Below are 16,407 nucleotides of genomic sequence, written 5' to 3' on the forward strand. Positions count from 1 at the left end.
CAGGCTTGGCCATCTGTTGGGTGTGGTCAGCAAATACAATGATTGTTTTCATTAGTCTAGACCAGGGTTTCTCAAACTTGCTGTATTTGGGGCCAGATCATCCTTTGTGATGTGGACGGTCCTGTGCCCCGTAGGATGTTTAGCAGCACCCCTGCCTCTACCCACCAGGTGCCAGTAGCACCCTCCCCCCATGCCCCCAAAGGTGTGATGACAACAACAACAACGTCTCCAGACATTGCCGAATGTCCTCTGGCAGCAAAATCACGCCACGTGGTAAGTGTCCAGAGAACTTCTTTTAAACGATGGATGCTGGGGTCCTACGGGCATTTCCGAAAGTTCCCCAGGGTGACTCTAAGTGCACCGGAGCCACCGCAGCCCTGGACAAAGATGGGCCCGTTCCACGTGAAGAAAAGGCTCTGTGACCTACCTAAAGTTCTGAACAGCAGTGGTTTAAAGACATAATCGACTCCAGAGCCCAGTATGATCCGCCCAAGTTTGATTAGCTGCCATTTCAGATAAGCTACATAACTCTTCTTAATCTTCAACAGCTCACTGAAATGTGACTTTAGGTTTGAGCTGACTTATGAATCTGTCCTCTTTTATTCTTGTCATCCTAAAATTAAACCATCCAACCTCACCCAGATGACAGCAAAACCCTTTCGCCACCTCCTTACTGGCACCATGCAGGAAGTGTTTATGGAGTGCCTGCTAGGCCCAGGGGCTGAGGATATATATTCGGGCCAGGACAGCAGGGGTGGGAAATGGGAAGGGAGGAAGAGGGAGCCAAGAAGGTCTGAAGGAGGCAATAGGATGGAGGGGTGGACTCTGGGCTGAAAGAAGAGCATGGGGGAACACAGAGCATTGTTTGGGAAATAAACAAATCGGTGGGTGGAGCTCTGAGGTCCCTGTGGGGATGGTGGGGATGGAGGCAGGAGAGGCAGGCAGAGACCCTGAAACCTACCGCCCAGGCCCAACTTCCTCTTAAAGGTCATGGAGAGCCACGGAGGATTTGAAGCAAGGGAGTGATAAAGAGCCACTCAGCTAGCGTCCAAGGACCAAAAACACTGGGATTTAGGGAAAAGGCACAGATAAGATCAGGTACCACAGGAGAGGGCCAGTCCAGCAGGTTGGGGAATGCACAGGCCTAGGGCTTCAGGGAACTATCCCGGGTGCAGATACAGATCAGAGCTGCCCTGCTCAGGGTGCATGCTGGAGCTCTGCTGCCATGGGCTGTACTGTCCCCTCAAAGCTCCAGCGATGAAGCTGTAACCCCCAGGACCTCAGAATGTGACTGTTTCAAGAGTGGGCTTTTAAGGAGGGTATTAAGGTCAAATGCAGCCATTAGGGTGGGCCCTGATCCAATTCGACTGGGGTCCCTATAAGACACACACAGAGGGAAGGATATATATTCAGGCCAGGACAGCAGGGGTGGGAAATGCGACACACACAGAGGGAAGACTGTGTGAGGACAGAGAAGACAGCCATGTATGAGCCAAGGAGAGAGGCCTCAGGAGAAACCAACCCTGCTGAACCTTGGTCTTGGACTTCCAGCCTCCAGAACTGTAAGGAAATACATCTCTGCAGTTGAAGCCACCCGTCTGTGGTACTCTGCAGCCCTAGAAACTTACCCAGGGAGGTCAGCTGAAATCCCTGAGCAGTTGTATGGGGTCCGGCATCAGGCAAGCCTGACAGCCCCTGTAGTGGAGAGACCACATGGTGCTGGGCTGGGGCCTGTAGGAGGCAGGAGCACTGGGCACTGGGCAGAGAAGGCGCTTTGCAGGAGCTCAGACATGTAGAGAGGGAGAGGGCTGTGGCCCCCAGGTAGGACATGGCCGTGTTTTGTGATGGGGGCTCGTTCAGGCGGTTTTCAAGAGGCATTGAGCAGCGTGGGTGTGTCCTGGAGGTCCAGCACCTCAGGGGCTGGCTTGAGGGGCTGTGGACAGACCCTTTGGGTGGACACGAGCCCTTCTCTCCTGGATCTCTCCCATCAAGTCCTAAAATCTCGTTCTTCTATCATTTCCTTACTTACAAAGTTCAGGAGACTCATTGTCTACTGGGGGAAAAAAATCAAGCTATGCGGAAGGCTGACTCTATGGCTTTGTAGGGGGGCCTTGCAGGGTCAGGACCCATGCCCTCCTCTAGGCCACGTCCTCTCTGCACTCTGCACATGTGCCTTCCCCACCTTCGTCAGCTCCTCCCAGAAGAGGTCCTCTCTCAATCCTTTCCACTGCTCAAACCCAAGCCCTCCTTGGGGATGGCTCAGATGCCACAGCCCCCTGGGCTTCCCTGCCCACTGACGGAAGCGACTCCTCTGCACCCCTGCACCTTGTCCCGTTCTTGGGCCAAGACACCTCACGCTGCACTGCACCTGCCTTCCTGGGATGTGCTCGGTTCACCCCCACACCCTCAGCTCCCATTCCCTGCCCCGCTCGTCCTGTGCCACATGCCAGGGATATTCAATTTCCCAACCGTCTCCAGCTACGTGAGGAGCTCCCTTCTCCAGGGCAGACACGATCTTCTACCCATCTGTTGACACCAGCCCAGGGCAGATGTTCTGAGAGGAAGACAGGGACACCACGCAAGCGGCTGCAGCACTGCCTCTGAAGGGGAGGGCAGGGGAGGGGTGGAGGGATTGTCCAGAACTGTCTTCAAGAAGAAGGGCATCACCCAAGTTCCCAGCTGCACATGCACCATAGCCAAGGGGTAGAGGTGACGCAAGTGTCCGCCGATGGGTGAACAAACAAACAGAATGTAGTGCAGGCACACAATAGCGTATTCCTCAGTCTAAGGCAGGAAGGAAACGCACGCACACGCTACCACATGGATGAGCCTTGAAGACATCACACGCTGAGGGACGTGAGCCAGTCACAGAAGGACAAATGCTGTGTCACTCTATTTATATGAGGTACCCGGAGTAAGCAAATTCGAAGAGGCAGAAGGTAGCGTGGGGTTGCCAGAGGAGGGGAACGGGGAGCTGGGATTTCATGGGGACAGTTTCAGTTTGGGAAGATGGAATCGTTCTGGAGATGGATGATGGCGCCGGCTGCACAACAATGAGGATGTACCTAATGCCACAGAACTGTACACTGAAAAATGGCTAAAACAGTGCATTTTATAATTTACATAGTTATACCACAATTACAAATAAAGACAGTTTTTAAAAAGAGTAGGACAAAGACTATCCGCTTACTACAGACGCTAAAGTATATCCATTTGAGAACAGTAGAGGTCCTCAACACACAGCAATCAAGGGCGCCCAATTTGTAAAGCATCTTGTAAACACACGCAAAAGGCAGTTTTTCATCTAGACTGGGAGGAAACACTCCACGGTGCAAATTCCGATGCTAAGTACATAACCCGTCCATAATACAATATGACCACTGGGGTGCCTGTGGTTGCTTTAAGCCAGCATTCTCTCCTTTGCACCTGTTTTTAAAATAATTTTAAGAAATAAAGCATGACTGTCAGCTAGTTAAATTAAATTATATAAAGGACTGAGCCTCCTCCCCACTTTATAAAAAAAAAAACAAAAAAAACCAACACCTGATAAACACTTAACTAGCATTCCTATGACTTAACATCCTCAACCACACATCTCTGTGACTCAGCTCTTTGGTTCTCTGTTCAGATAAGTAAAGCAACTGTCTTAACTTTGAGAGGGCGGCATTTTCAAATGGAAGACTGCTCCCTGGCTTCTTCATGCCACGTCACACTTGAGCTAACCAAACATCCCAAACAAAATTGCTCAGGGCTTTGTAAAGCTGTTCCCCGGGAAAAGCAGGCCCTCAAAAAGTGTGTTTTGCTTTTTACCAAAAGAAATCTAGAAAAAGATATGAAATACAGTGGAGGAGAGGCAGAGAAGTTCCTGAGAAATAAGGCAGACACACTGGGAAAGGCTTGGGGAGACCCTTGCCTAGCTCTGCAGTGGTGACAACACACTTTGTCCATAAGGGACTCTGCATTTTTATTTTCCACGGGGACCTGCAAATTATGTAGCTGGCCCTGACTAGAAGAAATGTTTGGAAAGCAGGACACTGGCCCTGTGTGAAGGAAGGGGTGGGAGTGACAATTGGCAACACTGTGTTGGTGACTGTCCAACGGCTCCTTCCAAGCTCCCTGGGTGATGTGGAGCTAATATCTAAGGCCATGTTTAATTATTCCTAGAAGAGAAGCCTCAGGAGGTGTGTTCGTGCTAATTCCACACTCAGCTCAAGTAGCCAGCAGGTGAGTTACATCCTGAGTTTCTGGGAGGGAAAAGAATACTTTTTTTAAAGCATTTAGTGGTTAAATCATCAATACTCAATTACCCTCAATTAATTGCCAGAAACATCTGCCTATAACCCCTTCCACCCCAGCCTGAAGAACAGCTGGAACCATATCCTGTCACACCGTTTGAAGGAGTCTCCAGCCCTGGGTAACCTCACTCCCTGCTCCAAAACCTCCTTTTCCTCACCCCAATCCATGCTGGGAATCAGATTTGCACCCAGGAAGCTGGAGTTGGACAGAGAGATGCTGCCTCTGTGTTGGCCGTTGCTTGACCAGGGATCACATGAGCAAAAGCATCAGGCGAAGCCAGTTTGAAGCGGGAACCGAGCTCACTTCTGGAGAACAGGATGAGAAGATACAGCTCCTGAGTGTCCTAAAAGCCACTCCCACCCCACTTGGTGATCTCAGATCCCACCCGCCACCCCCTGCCCTGCATCTTTCCAAGAAATTCCTTTCACATTTTGTTAATGTAATTTAAATTTGTTTTAGTTACTTGTAGCCAAAAGAGATCCAAGAGAGGTCTGACAGGCTACAATACCATGCAGATGCCATGGGCAGGTGGTGCTGGCGGTGTCCTCTCCCAGCAATGGTTTATTTTAGAGGAATCCACTTCATGCACTCAACAGCCCCTGCCCTTTCCTAGACAAATAGGCCCTTGTCAATCTCTAAGTCACTTGTGCGGAGGGAGATCTGCCCATCAACAGTGACCAAAAGAATAAAACAACGAAACCCCAGCCTGCAGAAGATTAAGGTTTTTACAATACTAAGGTCAAAGTCCATGGCCTCCCATAAAATCTCAGCTGCAAGTGGGAAGGGCCTTTCTCCAGTTTTCAACTTGCCCCTACATTTGCTCTCTGAACTCTGCTGCTATGAGCTCAAAGTCGCCATCAACTCTTCTCTCCAATTCCACTCTCTCTGAGCCATATTTTCACGCAGCACACCCAAGCCAGGCTTTCAAACACATGAAGCTCATCTTCCACTAAAGGGCATGAACTCAGATTTCCGGCCCGAGAACTCCAGGAGGCAGTGAAGTGCCAGGCAGAACCCCACTCTCCCGGCCTTGGCTAACTAGGTCTTGGCTACCCAGGAAGGTCCCCTCCTTTCTGATCCTGGCCTCTCTCTGAGCCCTGTGGCCCGGTGACCTGTTTTGTTTTCAGGTTGGAACTCGGCACATAAACAAACCCTGTGGAGGGTGCTTTTTGGTGGGGCTCCTCCCATCGCCCTGGATGCAGGCTTCCTGTCTGAAGGGCATACCTGGCTCTGAACGTCATTGGTTTCTGGGCGAAGGCGGCAGACACCTGGCAGCACCCAAGGAATAAATCGCCCTTCCAGGTGTGGCCTTCAGCTCCCCCCCTTCAAAGCGCTTCTCAGATGACTCATCCGGGTCACCCTCACCCCACCAAGGGGAGGAAGAAAGGCACCTGAGGCTTCCAGGGTGGGGGCTGTTTGTCAGGCACATGGGGGTGGGGCACGCTTCCCAGTGTTCTGCCTCTGTTCTCATAATGGCCCTCAAGGTCAGGCAGCACTGATCCCATTCTACCCTTGAGGAAACAGGTGCAGTAATGCTCCAGGAGACAGACCCATGACAAGTGGCAGTCAGGGCTTCAAGCTAGGCCTGCCACTCTTGCCTTTTTTTTTTTTTTTTCTTTTTTTGAGACAGAGTCTCGCTGTGTCCCCCAGGATGGAGTGCAATTGTGCCATCTCGGCTCACTGCAACTTCCGCCTCCCAGGTTCAAGCGATTCTCCTGCCTCAGCCTCCTGAGTAGCTGGGATTACAGGCATGTACCACCACACCCGGCTAATTTTTGTATTTTTAGTACAGACAGGGTTTCACCATGTTGGCCAGGCTTGTCTTGAACTCCTGACCTCAGATGATCCACCCACCTCGGCCTCCCAAAGTGCTGAGATTACAGGCATGAGCCACCACGCCCGGCCACTCTTGCCCTTTTCATGACGTCAAGTTCAGGTGAATTCAGACATTTATGGTGTTGCCCTCATAAAGTCAAAGACCCTCAGGAGGGGAAAGAGACAGACATCCTTCAAACCAGGGTCCAAGACAGAGAGTAGAGAAATCTGCCCAGAGAGGTGTCCTGCAGAAGTCCACCCATGCAAAGCCACAGCAGAACTGTCCAGAAACCCAAACATACAGCAACCACCATTCTCAAGCACAATGGGAGGGTCACCTCTGAAAGGCCAGTGCCAGGGAGAAGTCACAAAGGGTGGGAGCCCCTACCAGCCCTTTCCAGCCCCTCTCCCATGGTAAGGGCCACTCTGAGGCAGAGGATAAGGAGAACTGGATTCAAACCCTAATAGGCTGGTGGCTTTGGACAAGCCAATGGCCCTCCAGCTCAGCCTTCTCATCTAAACTGAAGGCTTGGACTAGATAATCATATTAAACATTGCCATGCCCAGGACAATCTTTCACCTAGACTAAGCAATTAGCAAAGGCAAAGCTGGCTGAATTTGAAGGCAAGTTCTAGCCCTGTGGTTTCACATATCTGGGTCTTTCAGCTGTGTGGAAATTTAATTTGCATCCTCCCTTGTTGAGTAGGAGGGCAAGAGAAAATGGCAGAACACTCCAAAGGCCCCGTGTTTTCTATCGACAGCCCTGGGAACAGGCTCAGGCCCCCTTGTCTGGCCTCTGAGCTTCCAGTAGGACTTCCCACCATTCATCCCCAGGACCCCTGCGCAGGCCAGCATGTCTGCTTCCCAAACAGGCTCAGTTTCCTCCAGAACCTCTGGTCAGGCTGCCTTTCCCTGTCAAAAGCTCTCCTCCCTCCCCTCTGCCTACGGGTGGCTGCAGAGCCCCAAGTCTTCATAGTACGTGTAGTGTTTGGGCCCAGGCCCTCGTCTCACTCCACATGCCCTCCATGGAAGCCCTCCACTCCCAAGGCCTCACCTCGGGTGGCTAAGGGCATCTTCTTGGTATCTCCCGAGAGTGTCTGCCTCCCCGTCAGCCCTGGGATAACTCAGCATCTTCTACAGGCCTCACCGGCTTTCTCCTGTGCACTCAGCACAGCCTCCCCTCCCCACCACACGAGATCTCACTGCAGCCAGAGAGGTCTTTTCAAAAATATGAATTCTGACTGCGTCATATCCCTTATCCCACTTAATAGTCTGATGGTTTTCCTTTGCTCTGAAATTAGAGGAAAAGTTCTTAGCACGGTTTATAAGCCGTCGCCACCCCCCTTCCCATATGGACTGCTATCAATTCCAGGTGCTGCATGCCACAGGGCCTTTGCAAATGCCATTTGCACTCTCTGGAAAACACACACATCTCTCCTCTTTTGCTCTCCCTCTACCTCCTACCCAAACCTCAGCTCTCATCTCAGATGCCACTTTCTGACATAGACCAGTCCGTCCAGGTCAGGGTTTTGTTGTTGTTGTTGTTGTTCTAGTCTCTCAATTCCCTTTCTTTCTACACACTTAACTCAGTTTGTAATTAAAAGATTATTACTTGATCGGTTTGGGTGTGCCTTCCCCAGAAGTCTCTAAGCTCTATGGAAGCTGAGCTGTCTACTTTCACATATCATTGTATCCCCAACACATGGCACAATGCTCAGCTCAGAACAGGCACTCGAATCTGTGAAAAGGAGGAGAGAGGAAAGAAACTTTTTTTCTCTTTCTTTTTTTTCTTTTTTTGAGACAGAGTCTCGCTCTGTCACCCAGGTTGGAGTGCAGTGGCACGATCTCGGCTCACTGCAAGCTCCGCCTCCCGAGTTCACACCATTCTCTTGCCTCAGCCTCCCGAGTAGCTGGGACTACAGGCGCCCGCCACCACACCCGGATAATTATTTGCATTTTTAGTAGAGACAGGGTTTCACTGTGTTAGCCAGGATGGTCTCCATCTCCTGACCTCGTGATCTGCCCACCTCGGCCTCCCAAAGTGCTGGGATTACACGCATGAGCCACCGCACCTGGCCTCTTTTTTTTTTTTTTTTTTTTTTTTTGTTTTTTTGAGATAGATAGAGTCTCACTCTGTTGCCCAGACTGGAGTGCAATGGCACAATCTTGGCTCACTGCAACCTCCGCCTCCTGGGTTCAAGCGATTGTCCTGCCTCAGCCTCCTGAGTAGCTGAATTACAGGCACCCACCACCATGCCCAGCTAATTTTTGTATATTTAGTAGAGGCGGGGTTTCACCATGTTGTTCAGGCTGGTCTCAAACTCCTGACCTCAGGTGATCCACCTCCCTCGGTCTCTCAAACTGCTGGGATTACAGGCATGAGCCACTGCGCTAGGCCAAAAAAAATTTTTTTCAAGTGGCCCAGGGTCACACTCATTAGTGTGATAAATGTTTAATAACTGGCTCTATGAAGAAAAAAAAAACCCTGATCTGTACTGTTTGCCAATTCCTATGGTGTAAATGCTCCCACCATGGTGAATTTCAAGCTGCCAGCATGACATTACTGAACGTGAAAAGACATGTGCCGCGGGTTCAGAGTCAGTAGAAGCCAAGCTGGTTCCCGCACACCACCAGTTTGTGGCAACCTCAGGACAAAGATTCAGAAAGTCTACCGTGTTTTTAAATGACACCAACTTTTGACTCAATCCTACCTTGGACTAAAGGCCAAAATAAAGGCAACCTGCAAAAAATGTTACTGACAGAGGGAGAGGAAGAGGGAGAGGGAGAGATCTGCAGATGGTTCAGAACAGGAGATGAAGAAGGAAAGGGAGACCTATGACCTGGGAAGACTGCTATCTCCCAAACAGGTGGAAAGGCTGCTTAACAGCTGGTTAGCCTCTAATCCTGACATTAATAAGGGCTACTGCTGAATTAAACGTTTAGGATGTTGTTACGAGCAAGTCAAAGTCTGCGTGAAATGCTGGTTATATCCTCTGACCTTTCTAGCAATTTATCCTAATAGCTCAGAAAAGCAAAACAGGTATCTCCAACCCCAAAATAAAGAAGTTATAAGATCATAAAAATATTAGAAGAAAACATAGGATTTCCCCCCAGTCTTCCAGGAATCTTCCAAGCCTTAAATCTAACATAAGAAATCATAAAAAAGAAGATTAATTCATACAACTCTAACCAAACCATAAGTTTCTATGTAACAAAAATATCATTTACAAAATTTAAAAAACCCAACAGCAAACTCGAGGAAAATGGTTACAAGTCATCTAGAAGGGTTAATTTACATCATACATCAAGTGTACCTATTAATACATAAGAAAATAATGCTTCTCACAGCATATACACACACATAAAGGCAAAGGAGATGAAGAGACAGTTCAAAGAACAGGAAATATAGATGGCTCTAAAACTTTCAAAAAGCTGTTTAACTTCCCTCACAACAAGAGAAATGCAAATCACAACACCCATCAAATATAATTTTTTTGCACATCAGACTAGAAAATAGGTAAAGATTTGATAACCCCCTGGGTCAGGGAGGGTGTAGGGAACAGGACCACACACGTTATTAGTATAATTGTACATATCTAAGATTTCTCCAGAAAACACTCTGACAGTACCTATTAACATAAAAATGCGTCCTACTTTGACCCTCCCACTTCTAAAAATTTCTTACACATGTGCAAATGTCTGTGCATGCCAAGATTTTGTGATATATTGTGAATATAACAGCAAAGACTGGAGACAAACTCAATGCTTCCTCGGTAAGTGATTAGTTAAATAAATGGCAGTCCAGTCTGACAATGGAATACTACGCAGACATAAAGAAGAATGAGTATCTCTATGTACTGATGTATTCATCTCCAGCATAAGTGAAAAAACAGTGTTTAGGATACGCTAGCGTTTCTGAGACAAAATATGTAAATGAAAGTAGAACATTTCTGGAAGGGGATGTGAGAAACTGGTAACCATGGTTGCTTCTGAAGAGGGAAACTGGGGGCAGAGACAGAAAGAAATGTTACTTTTATGCTATGCTTTCTGTGTGATGTACATGTATTACCTACTATAGTCAATTTTTAAAAATAGATATGCATGAAGATATCCACTGTTGTTGCATATACTAGACAAAAGCCACCACTGGGATGACCTCATGGTAGTCAGTTCAGTATTTTATTTTATTATTTTTTTTGAGATGGAGTCTCACTCTGTTGCCCAGGCTGGAGTGCAGTGGAGTGATCTCGGCTCACCGCAACCTCGGCCTCCCAGGTTCAAGCGATTCTCCTGCCTCAGCCTCCCGAGTAGCTGGGAATACAGACATGAACCACCATGCCCGGCTAATTTTTGTATTTTTAGTAGAGATGGGGTTTCACTATGTTGGCCAGGCTGGTCTGGAACTCCTGACCTCGTGATCCGCCTCGGCCTCCCAAAGTGCTGGCATTACAGGCGTGAGCCACTGTGCCCAGCCGTCAGTTCAGTATTAGGAAAAGAATTTAAGAACTTTTAATAAATCAGCAAAAATATCATGCGTTTAAAATGTTTCGGAAGAACTGGACAAATTCTTTTGATAAGGTGTCAAGAAAATAGTAGATTCCATTAAATGAACACTTTGATTAGAACTGTAAAAACAGGTTTGTGTGTAAGGCATTTCAAAAGTGAAGACTAGTTGTCATATGATAACTAGGATCATGGAATCGTGGGCTATTTTTAAAAGTGTTCCTGTTGCAATGATATCATTATTTCTAGTCTTAATTGAATTGTACTTAAAGTCACTTTAAATAACTTCTACTCTTTAGCCCTAGAAAAAGGATACAAATTACTTCCCAGGATATTTAAGTAACTTTCAGGATAAAGGTCAGAAATCTTTGCAAATTCACGACAACAGAGGAAACGCTACCAGAAGACTGGAGGTGGACAAACATCCTACCCTTCAAATACAGGAAAAACGGGCCAAGTTCAGCTGGCATTGATTATTGGCAAAAATTCTAGCGATTACTCAAGAAAGTGCTGAGTATTAGAAACCAACAGATTCAGTCAGAACAATGCAGGATACACTGTGCAAATTATTATTATTTTTTGAGACAGGGTCTCACTCTGTCGCCCAGACTGGAGTGCAGCGGTGTGATCTCGCTCACTGCAACCTCTCACTCCCAGGCTCGAGTGACTCTCCTGCCTCAGCCTCCTTAGTAGCTGGGATTAGAGGCACGCGCCACCACACCCAGCTAATTTTTCTATTTTTAGTAGAGATGAGGGTTCACCATGTTGGCCAGGCTGGTCTCGAACTCCTAATCTCAAATGATCCACCCACCTAGGCCTCCCAAAGTGCTGGGATTACAGGCGTGAGCCACTGCACCCAGCCTGTGCAAATCATCAATAGCAATATTTGAAGTCCATGGAGCCTTTGTTTTTTTGTTTTGTTTTGTTTTAACTTTGTTGACTGAGATCTCAGAAGTATCTGAGAACTTGGGCTGCACAGGGAATGCTGGTGTGGGAGAAGCAAGCCAACTGAGCTGAGCGGCAGACCTGTTTGTCCTTAGTTCCCCAAAACTTGCTGTCTATGTGACTTGGAAGGAATATGATTCTTTTCTGCAAGGCACTGACAATACCTTACAACAGAGCTGGGAGATAAAATGCAGAACTTGTGAAAGTCATCAGAAAGTTGAACGCAGATGGTCCCCGACTTAAAACGGTTCAACTTGACGATTTTTTGACTTGATGATGGTGTGAACACGATACACATTCAGTAGAAACTGTATCGATAAGGGTTGCTTTATTCACCAGAAGTGAAAAACACAATGGTTGTGTATCTGAAGTACACAACCATTCTCTTTTTCACTTTCAGTACAGTATTCCGTAAGTCACATGAGATATTCAACGCATTATAAAATAGACTTTGTGTGAGATGATTCTGCCCAACTGTGGACTAATGTGAGTGTTCTGAGCACATCTAAGGTAGCCTGGGCTAGGCCAGCATATTCTATAGGTTAGGTGTATTAAATGTATTTTCCACTTTCAATATTTCCAACTGATGAGGGGTTTATCTGGACACAAGACACAACCCCATCCTAAGCAGAGGAGCATCTGTACCTGGTTCTTGTACAGAACACACGGCACACTCAAATGTGTGTTCACTGACTTAAAATCCATGACTATCACTTGCTATTAGTCTGGCTGGTGGCTCACACCTATAATCCTAACACTTTGGGAAGCTGAGGCAGAAGAACTGCTTGAGGCAAGGAGTTCAAGACCAGCCTGGGCAATATAGCAAGACCCCCATCTCTACAAAAAAAATAAAATAAAAATGAGCCAGGTGTGGTGGTGCATGCCTGTAGTCCCAGCTACTCAGGAGGCTGAGGCAGAAAGATCACTTAAGCCTGGGAGGTGGAGGCTTCAGAGAGCTGTGATCGTACCACTGTACTCCAGCCTGGGCAACAGAGCCAGACACTGTCTCAAAAAAAAAAAAAAAAAAAAAGACTAGAGACTGGCCTTGGGTTATTATTCTTAATCAAAAAAAATAATGTATATGAAATGTTTTATAAACTATAAAGGGCTGCACAAAAGAAAGTGACATTAGTGTTGTCATTATTTTGAACGCATTGCAGATTCTGCAATACAAATTCTGGTACCGAGAACCAATACCAAGGCCAAGGCAAAAAATAAAAACAAAAAGATCCTAACAGGAGAGATCTAGAAACTCAAAATTATTAAGAGGAAACCTAAGTCATGGTCACGCTACATGAGCCTAAAACTGAAAAAATCCTGACTTCATCCACCACTCCCAGGAAAACAACGTTGGGGGGTTGGTGATCACGGTCTGGAAGCAGAAGTATGTCATGTCTAGTTTAAGCCTAATGCATCAACTCTAGATTGCAGTAGGGGACGGACAGTATCCATCAATCCCCTCTTTGGGTTAGAACACACAGGGCCTGGCTGGGTTGCATTCTGGGTACCATGCATAAGAGACACACATGCCAACCAGAGCGATAAGTATGGCAAATTTTTGCACGTATGGAATAGCTTAAGTACTGTAGACTTTTCAGCCAAGAAAGAAGCTATTGAAAACACATCTTATTTAAGAAATAATTTTAAAAAAATTATTCTGAGGAGCAAGTGGCACAAACAGGCATGAGTTAACCCGAGTTTTATTTTCCAAAAAGTGTGGCTTCCTGCAAGGAAGAGCAACTACAGGATGGGCTAGCTGCCTTGTTAACAAAGCACTCCCTTCCCATCAATGGAAGTGTTCAAACTAGGATGGATAACTTCATGTCAGAGATATCATGCAGAAGGCGAGAGAGGCTGGTCAGCCCTAAGATCCCTTTTAACTACAATAACCTGGGATTCTAACTGGCTTGACAGTTTCACGTGTGTAGGTAGGTGCTAGGATACCAGCAGCCACATGAGAAAGAGGTCCAGAACTGTGCCTGGTGGCTCTTCTGTCTTCCTCTCCCTATCTGGCACCTAGGGACAGAATAGTGCATATTTTGCAGGGCACACACATGCTAAAGGATACATGCTAAATACAGGAGACATGCTGAAGACAGCATGAGGCTTATCTGCAAGGGAAAGATCATGGAACAGAGCAGGAAAGAGGCACAAAAGGCAGCTTCTCAAACCCTGAGCTTTTATCCGCTGAGAGAAGGCAAAGGCTCTTTCCACTTCTGCTTCTACCTGGGATGTGGGCTGACAAGCACCTGACCCCTAGAACTCCTGCACTCATCATAGTGTACATCCCACATTTGTGCATCTGATACAGTATTCAACGTACACAGCAGCACAGGAAAAGTCTGCCTTCCAACATGCCAAAATGTGCTTGAAAAGCTCTTTGAAGCATTTGTTATGTGCTTGAAACACACAGAACACTGGGAAGGCAGTCCTTTATTTAGATCTTTTTTTGTCTGTGAAAATCAATATGTCCTTTCTAGGCTTTACCGTATAAGAAAATGTGTGTCTAATTATTGTTCCCAGGTTTCCCCTCTCAGTCTGGCCCAGTAACTGCAACGTGTCATCAAGCATCACCCAAAACATGCCACACACATGAGTGCTGTCTGTGACCCTCTCGAGTGCTAATTTAGAAAAACTGCCCAGCTCTCCAATATGCCTCCATAGTCTGCTTTTAAGAACTATTTTTGTTCTCTCCTCCCACCATGCATGGCTGAGTGTGAATAGCTGTTTCCTGAGTCCTCACTGCCAAGGTAATGGCACTCTATCCCACCTCGTCACTTTCAAGTTCACCTCTACTTTGACCCCAGGACACAGCGCTCTTCACACATACTCACTTTGATCCATTATTCTCCCTCTGCTCTAGAAAGGTACTTAAAATACTTAACAATGTTGCCAAAATCCTCAGTCTGTCAGACATACACAGTGATTTAAATAGTCATTGTTCTTAATTTTTCTGTGCTGCTAAACCAAAAAAGAAATATTGCCCTCCGTGAAGGGAAAACAGTCACAGAAACACCTTTACAAAGCAGGGGGTAGGAGGTGGGTGGGATCAAGGTGAACCCAGCTAGAAGGACCTTCCCCATTACCGTGCAGGGCAGCAGGGGCAGCTCAGTCAGACAGTTCCCACAGGACAGAGCATTTCTGGCCAGGTTGGTACAAGATTAAAACAATGATTATGATGATGTAAGAGTTTCATCTTACACATCCATGAGCTACAACTGTTAACCAATGCACACCGGGGGGGGGGAGGTAACATGCACATTGACTATTTAAAACTGTCCAATTTCATACATTTCGACAAAGCATTTAAAACTCTGCCAGAACTGCCCAGAATGGGTAGGGGGTAGGGTGGGGGAGAGTCTATATTTACTTTAAAATGTGAATTAATTAGTTTAGACACAGGGAGCAAAACTACAAATGTCTTTCTTGGTATCTCCTATATGTTAAGAATAAAATTATAGCTGTCTAGGGGCATTGAGTGTCCACTATTGCCCACTCTGTGTTTAGGCCTTCACACTTGTCTCACAATTCCCTTCTGCTACATTTCACACCATGCAATACCTCTGCAAGGGCGCTTTAGCTACAGGACTCAGAGGACAAGGTGCATGTTTCAGCTAAAGCACACCCCCATTCTCAGTGCCTCGGCCCAAAGCAGCTGCTGTGTAAGAGCGGTGACGGCCGGGGAACACCCAAATGACATATTCTCCGCGTCCTTCCTATACTGTAGTGATGTTTACTGAAGTGCTGAGAAAACACTGGAGGAGACACTGGGGTAGCAAACTCTAAAGTCAGATATCTTTGGGGAGGACTAAGCATGGGCTGCGGGTTGGGGATGTGCAGGAGTCTTTGCTTCCCTGGCTCTCCAGGTCTTTAGTGGGCTTTACCTGTGTCAAAATCAAGTGCGAGATGGGAGACTATAGCTTTGTGGGAGACTCAGGGACAACTAGCCGGGCAGAACAGGGCTGTGGTCCCGACTCCTCCAGCAGACCTTGAACCACGCCAGTCCGACTCCTCCAGAGCGGGCTGGTGACAGGTCAGCTGCCTCGCCCCGAGGGTGGGGGAAGGGCGCGCTTTCCATCCGCGTACTGGGACAGGAGTTTGGGTGCAAACTAGTAAAGGCAATGGTGCTCCCTTTACACCCAAGTAAAGGCATGTGGTTTGGAGGACGGAAGGAGATTAAGCCAGTGCAGAATGCCCGTACACACGCTCTAGCACCACCACTTTGGGGACTTCGGGTCTCCTGCTGGCTCGGGCTTGGACCTCGGTCTGCCAGGGAGAGGGTTGGAGGGACTGGGCGGCCGCGGCCCTTACCTTGCTGACCACGTTCTGGACGAGGCCGGCGCGGATGCCGTAGTCCCACGCGTGGCAGTCACAGTTGGAGGCGTTGTCCCCCTTGTCCGGAGGGGATGGCAGGGGTGGTGTGTCGCCTCCGTCCGCGCCGCTGCTGTTGCTCCGGTTGCCCGCAGCCTCCCAGGGGGCAGTGGAGAAGGGGGTGGTGGGGAGGCTGGTCCAGTTGCCCATGTCCCCGCCCCGGCCTGTGGTGGTAACCCCTGCCAGCTCGGTGCCTTTGCCGGCCCCGCGGCACCAGAAGTTGGGCTGGTCCAGGAGGAACGAGTCCGAGAACTGGCTGAAGCCGATGAACAGCGCCGGGATCCAGGTGAGCAGCACGAGGGTCTTCTGGTAGCCCCCGCCCAGGCCCCCGAGGAAGGGCAGCACCGACCCGTCATAGTCCAGCAACAAGAGGCTCGGGGCCGCAGCCGCCGAGCAGCAGCTCGGGTGCGGGCCGCCTCCAGGATGCAGTGGGGGCAGCGGCTGGATCTCCGCGCCGCCGCCGGGGCCCGCGCGTCC

At 48.2% G+C, this 16,407-nt stretch overlaps 1 protein-coding gene and 1 long non-coding RNA gene across 4 annotated transcripts in view; one reads left to right on the forward strand and one right to left on the reverse strand.

Moving 5' to 3' along the window:
* The window catches only part of SLC22A23 (solute carrier family 22 member 23), a 185,730-nt gene extending 169,323 nt beyond the window's left edge, over window positions 1-16,407 (reverse strand). For all 3 annotated transcript variants that reach the window (XM_058432132.1, XM_032140432.2, XM_032140431.2), the window contains exon 1: window positions 15,871-16,407. In XM_058432132.1, the coding sequence (XP_058288115.1) occupies window positions 15,871-16,286 (416 nt within the window). In that variant the 5' untranslated portion in view covers window positions 16,287-16,407. The remainder of the gene's footprint in view (window positions 1-15,870) is intronic.
* LOC131382077 (uncharacterized) lies at window positions 204-4,582 on the forward strand. The gene is made up of 3 exons (XR_009211248.1): window positions 204-273; window positions 4,165-4,224; window positions 4,325-4,582. It is a non-coding gene; the product is annotated as an uncharacterized LOC131382077 (long non-coding RNA).

This window comes from Hylobates moloch, unplaced genomic scaffold (assembly GCF_009828535.3).
Source record: "Hylobates moloch isolate HMO894 unplaced genomic scaffold, HMol_V3 SCAFFOLD_20, whole genome shotgun sequence".
In the NCBI taxonomy this organism is placed as follows: domain Eukaryota; kingdom Metazoa; phylum Chordata; class Mammalia; order Primates; family Hylobatidae; genus Hylobates; species Hylobates moloch.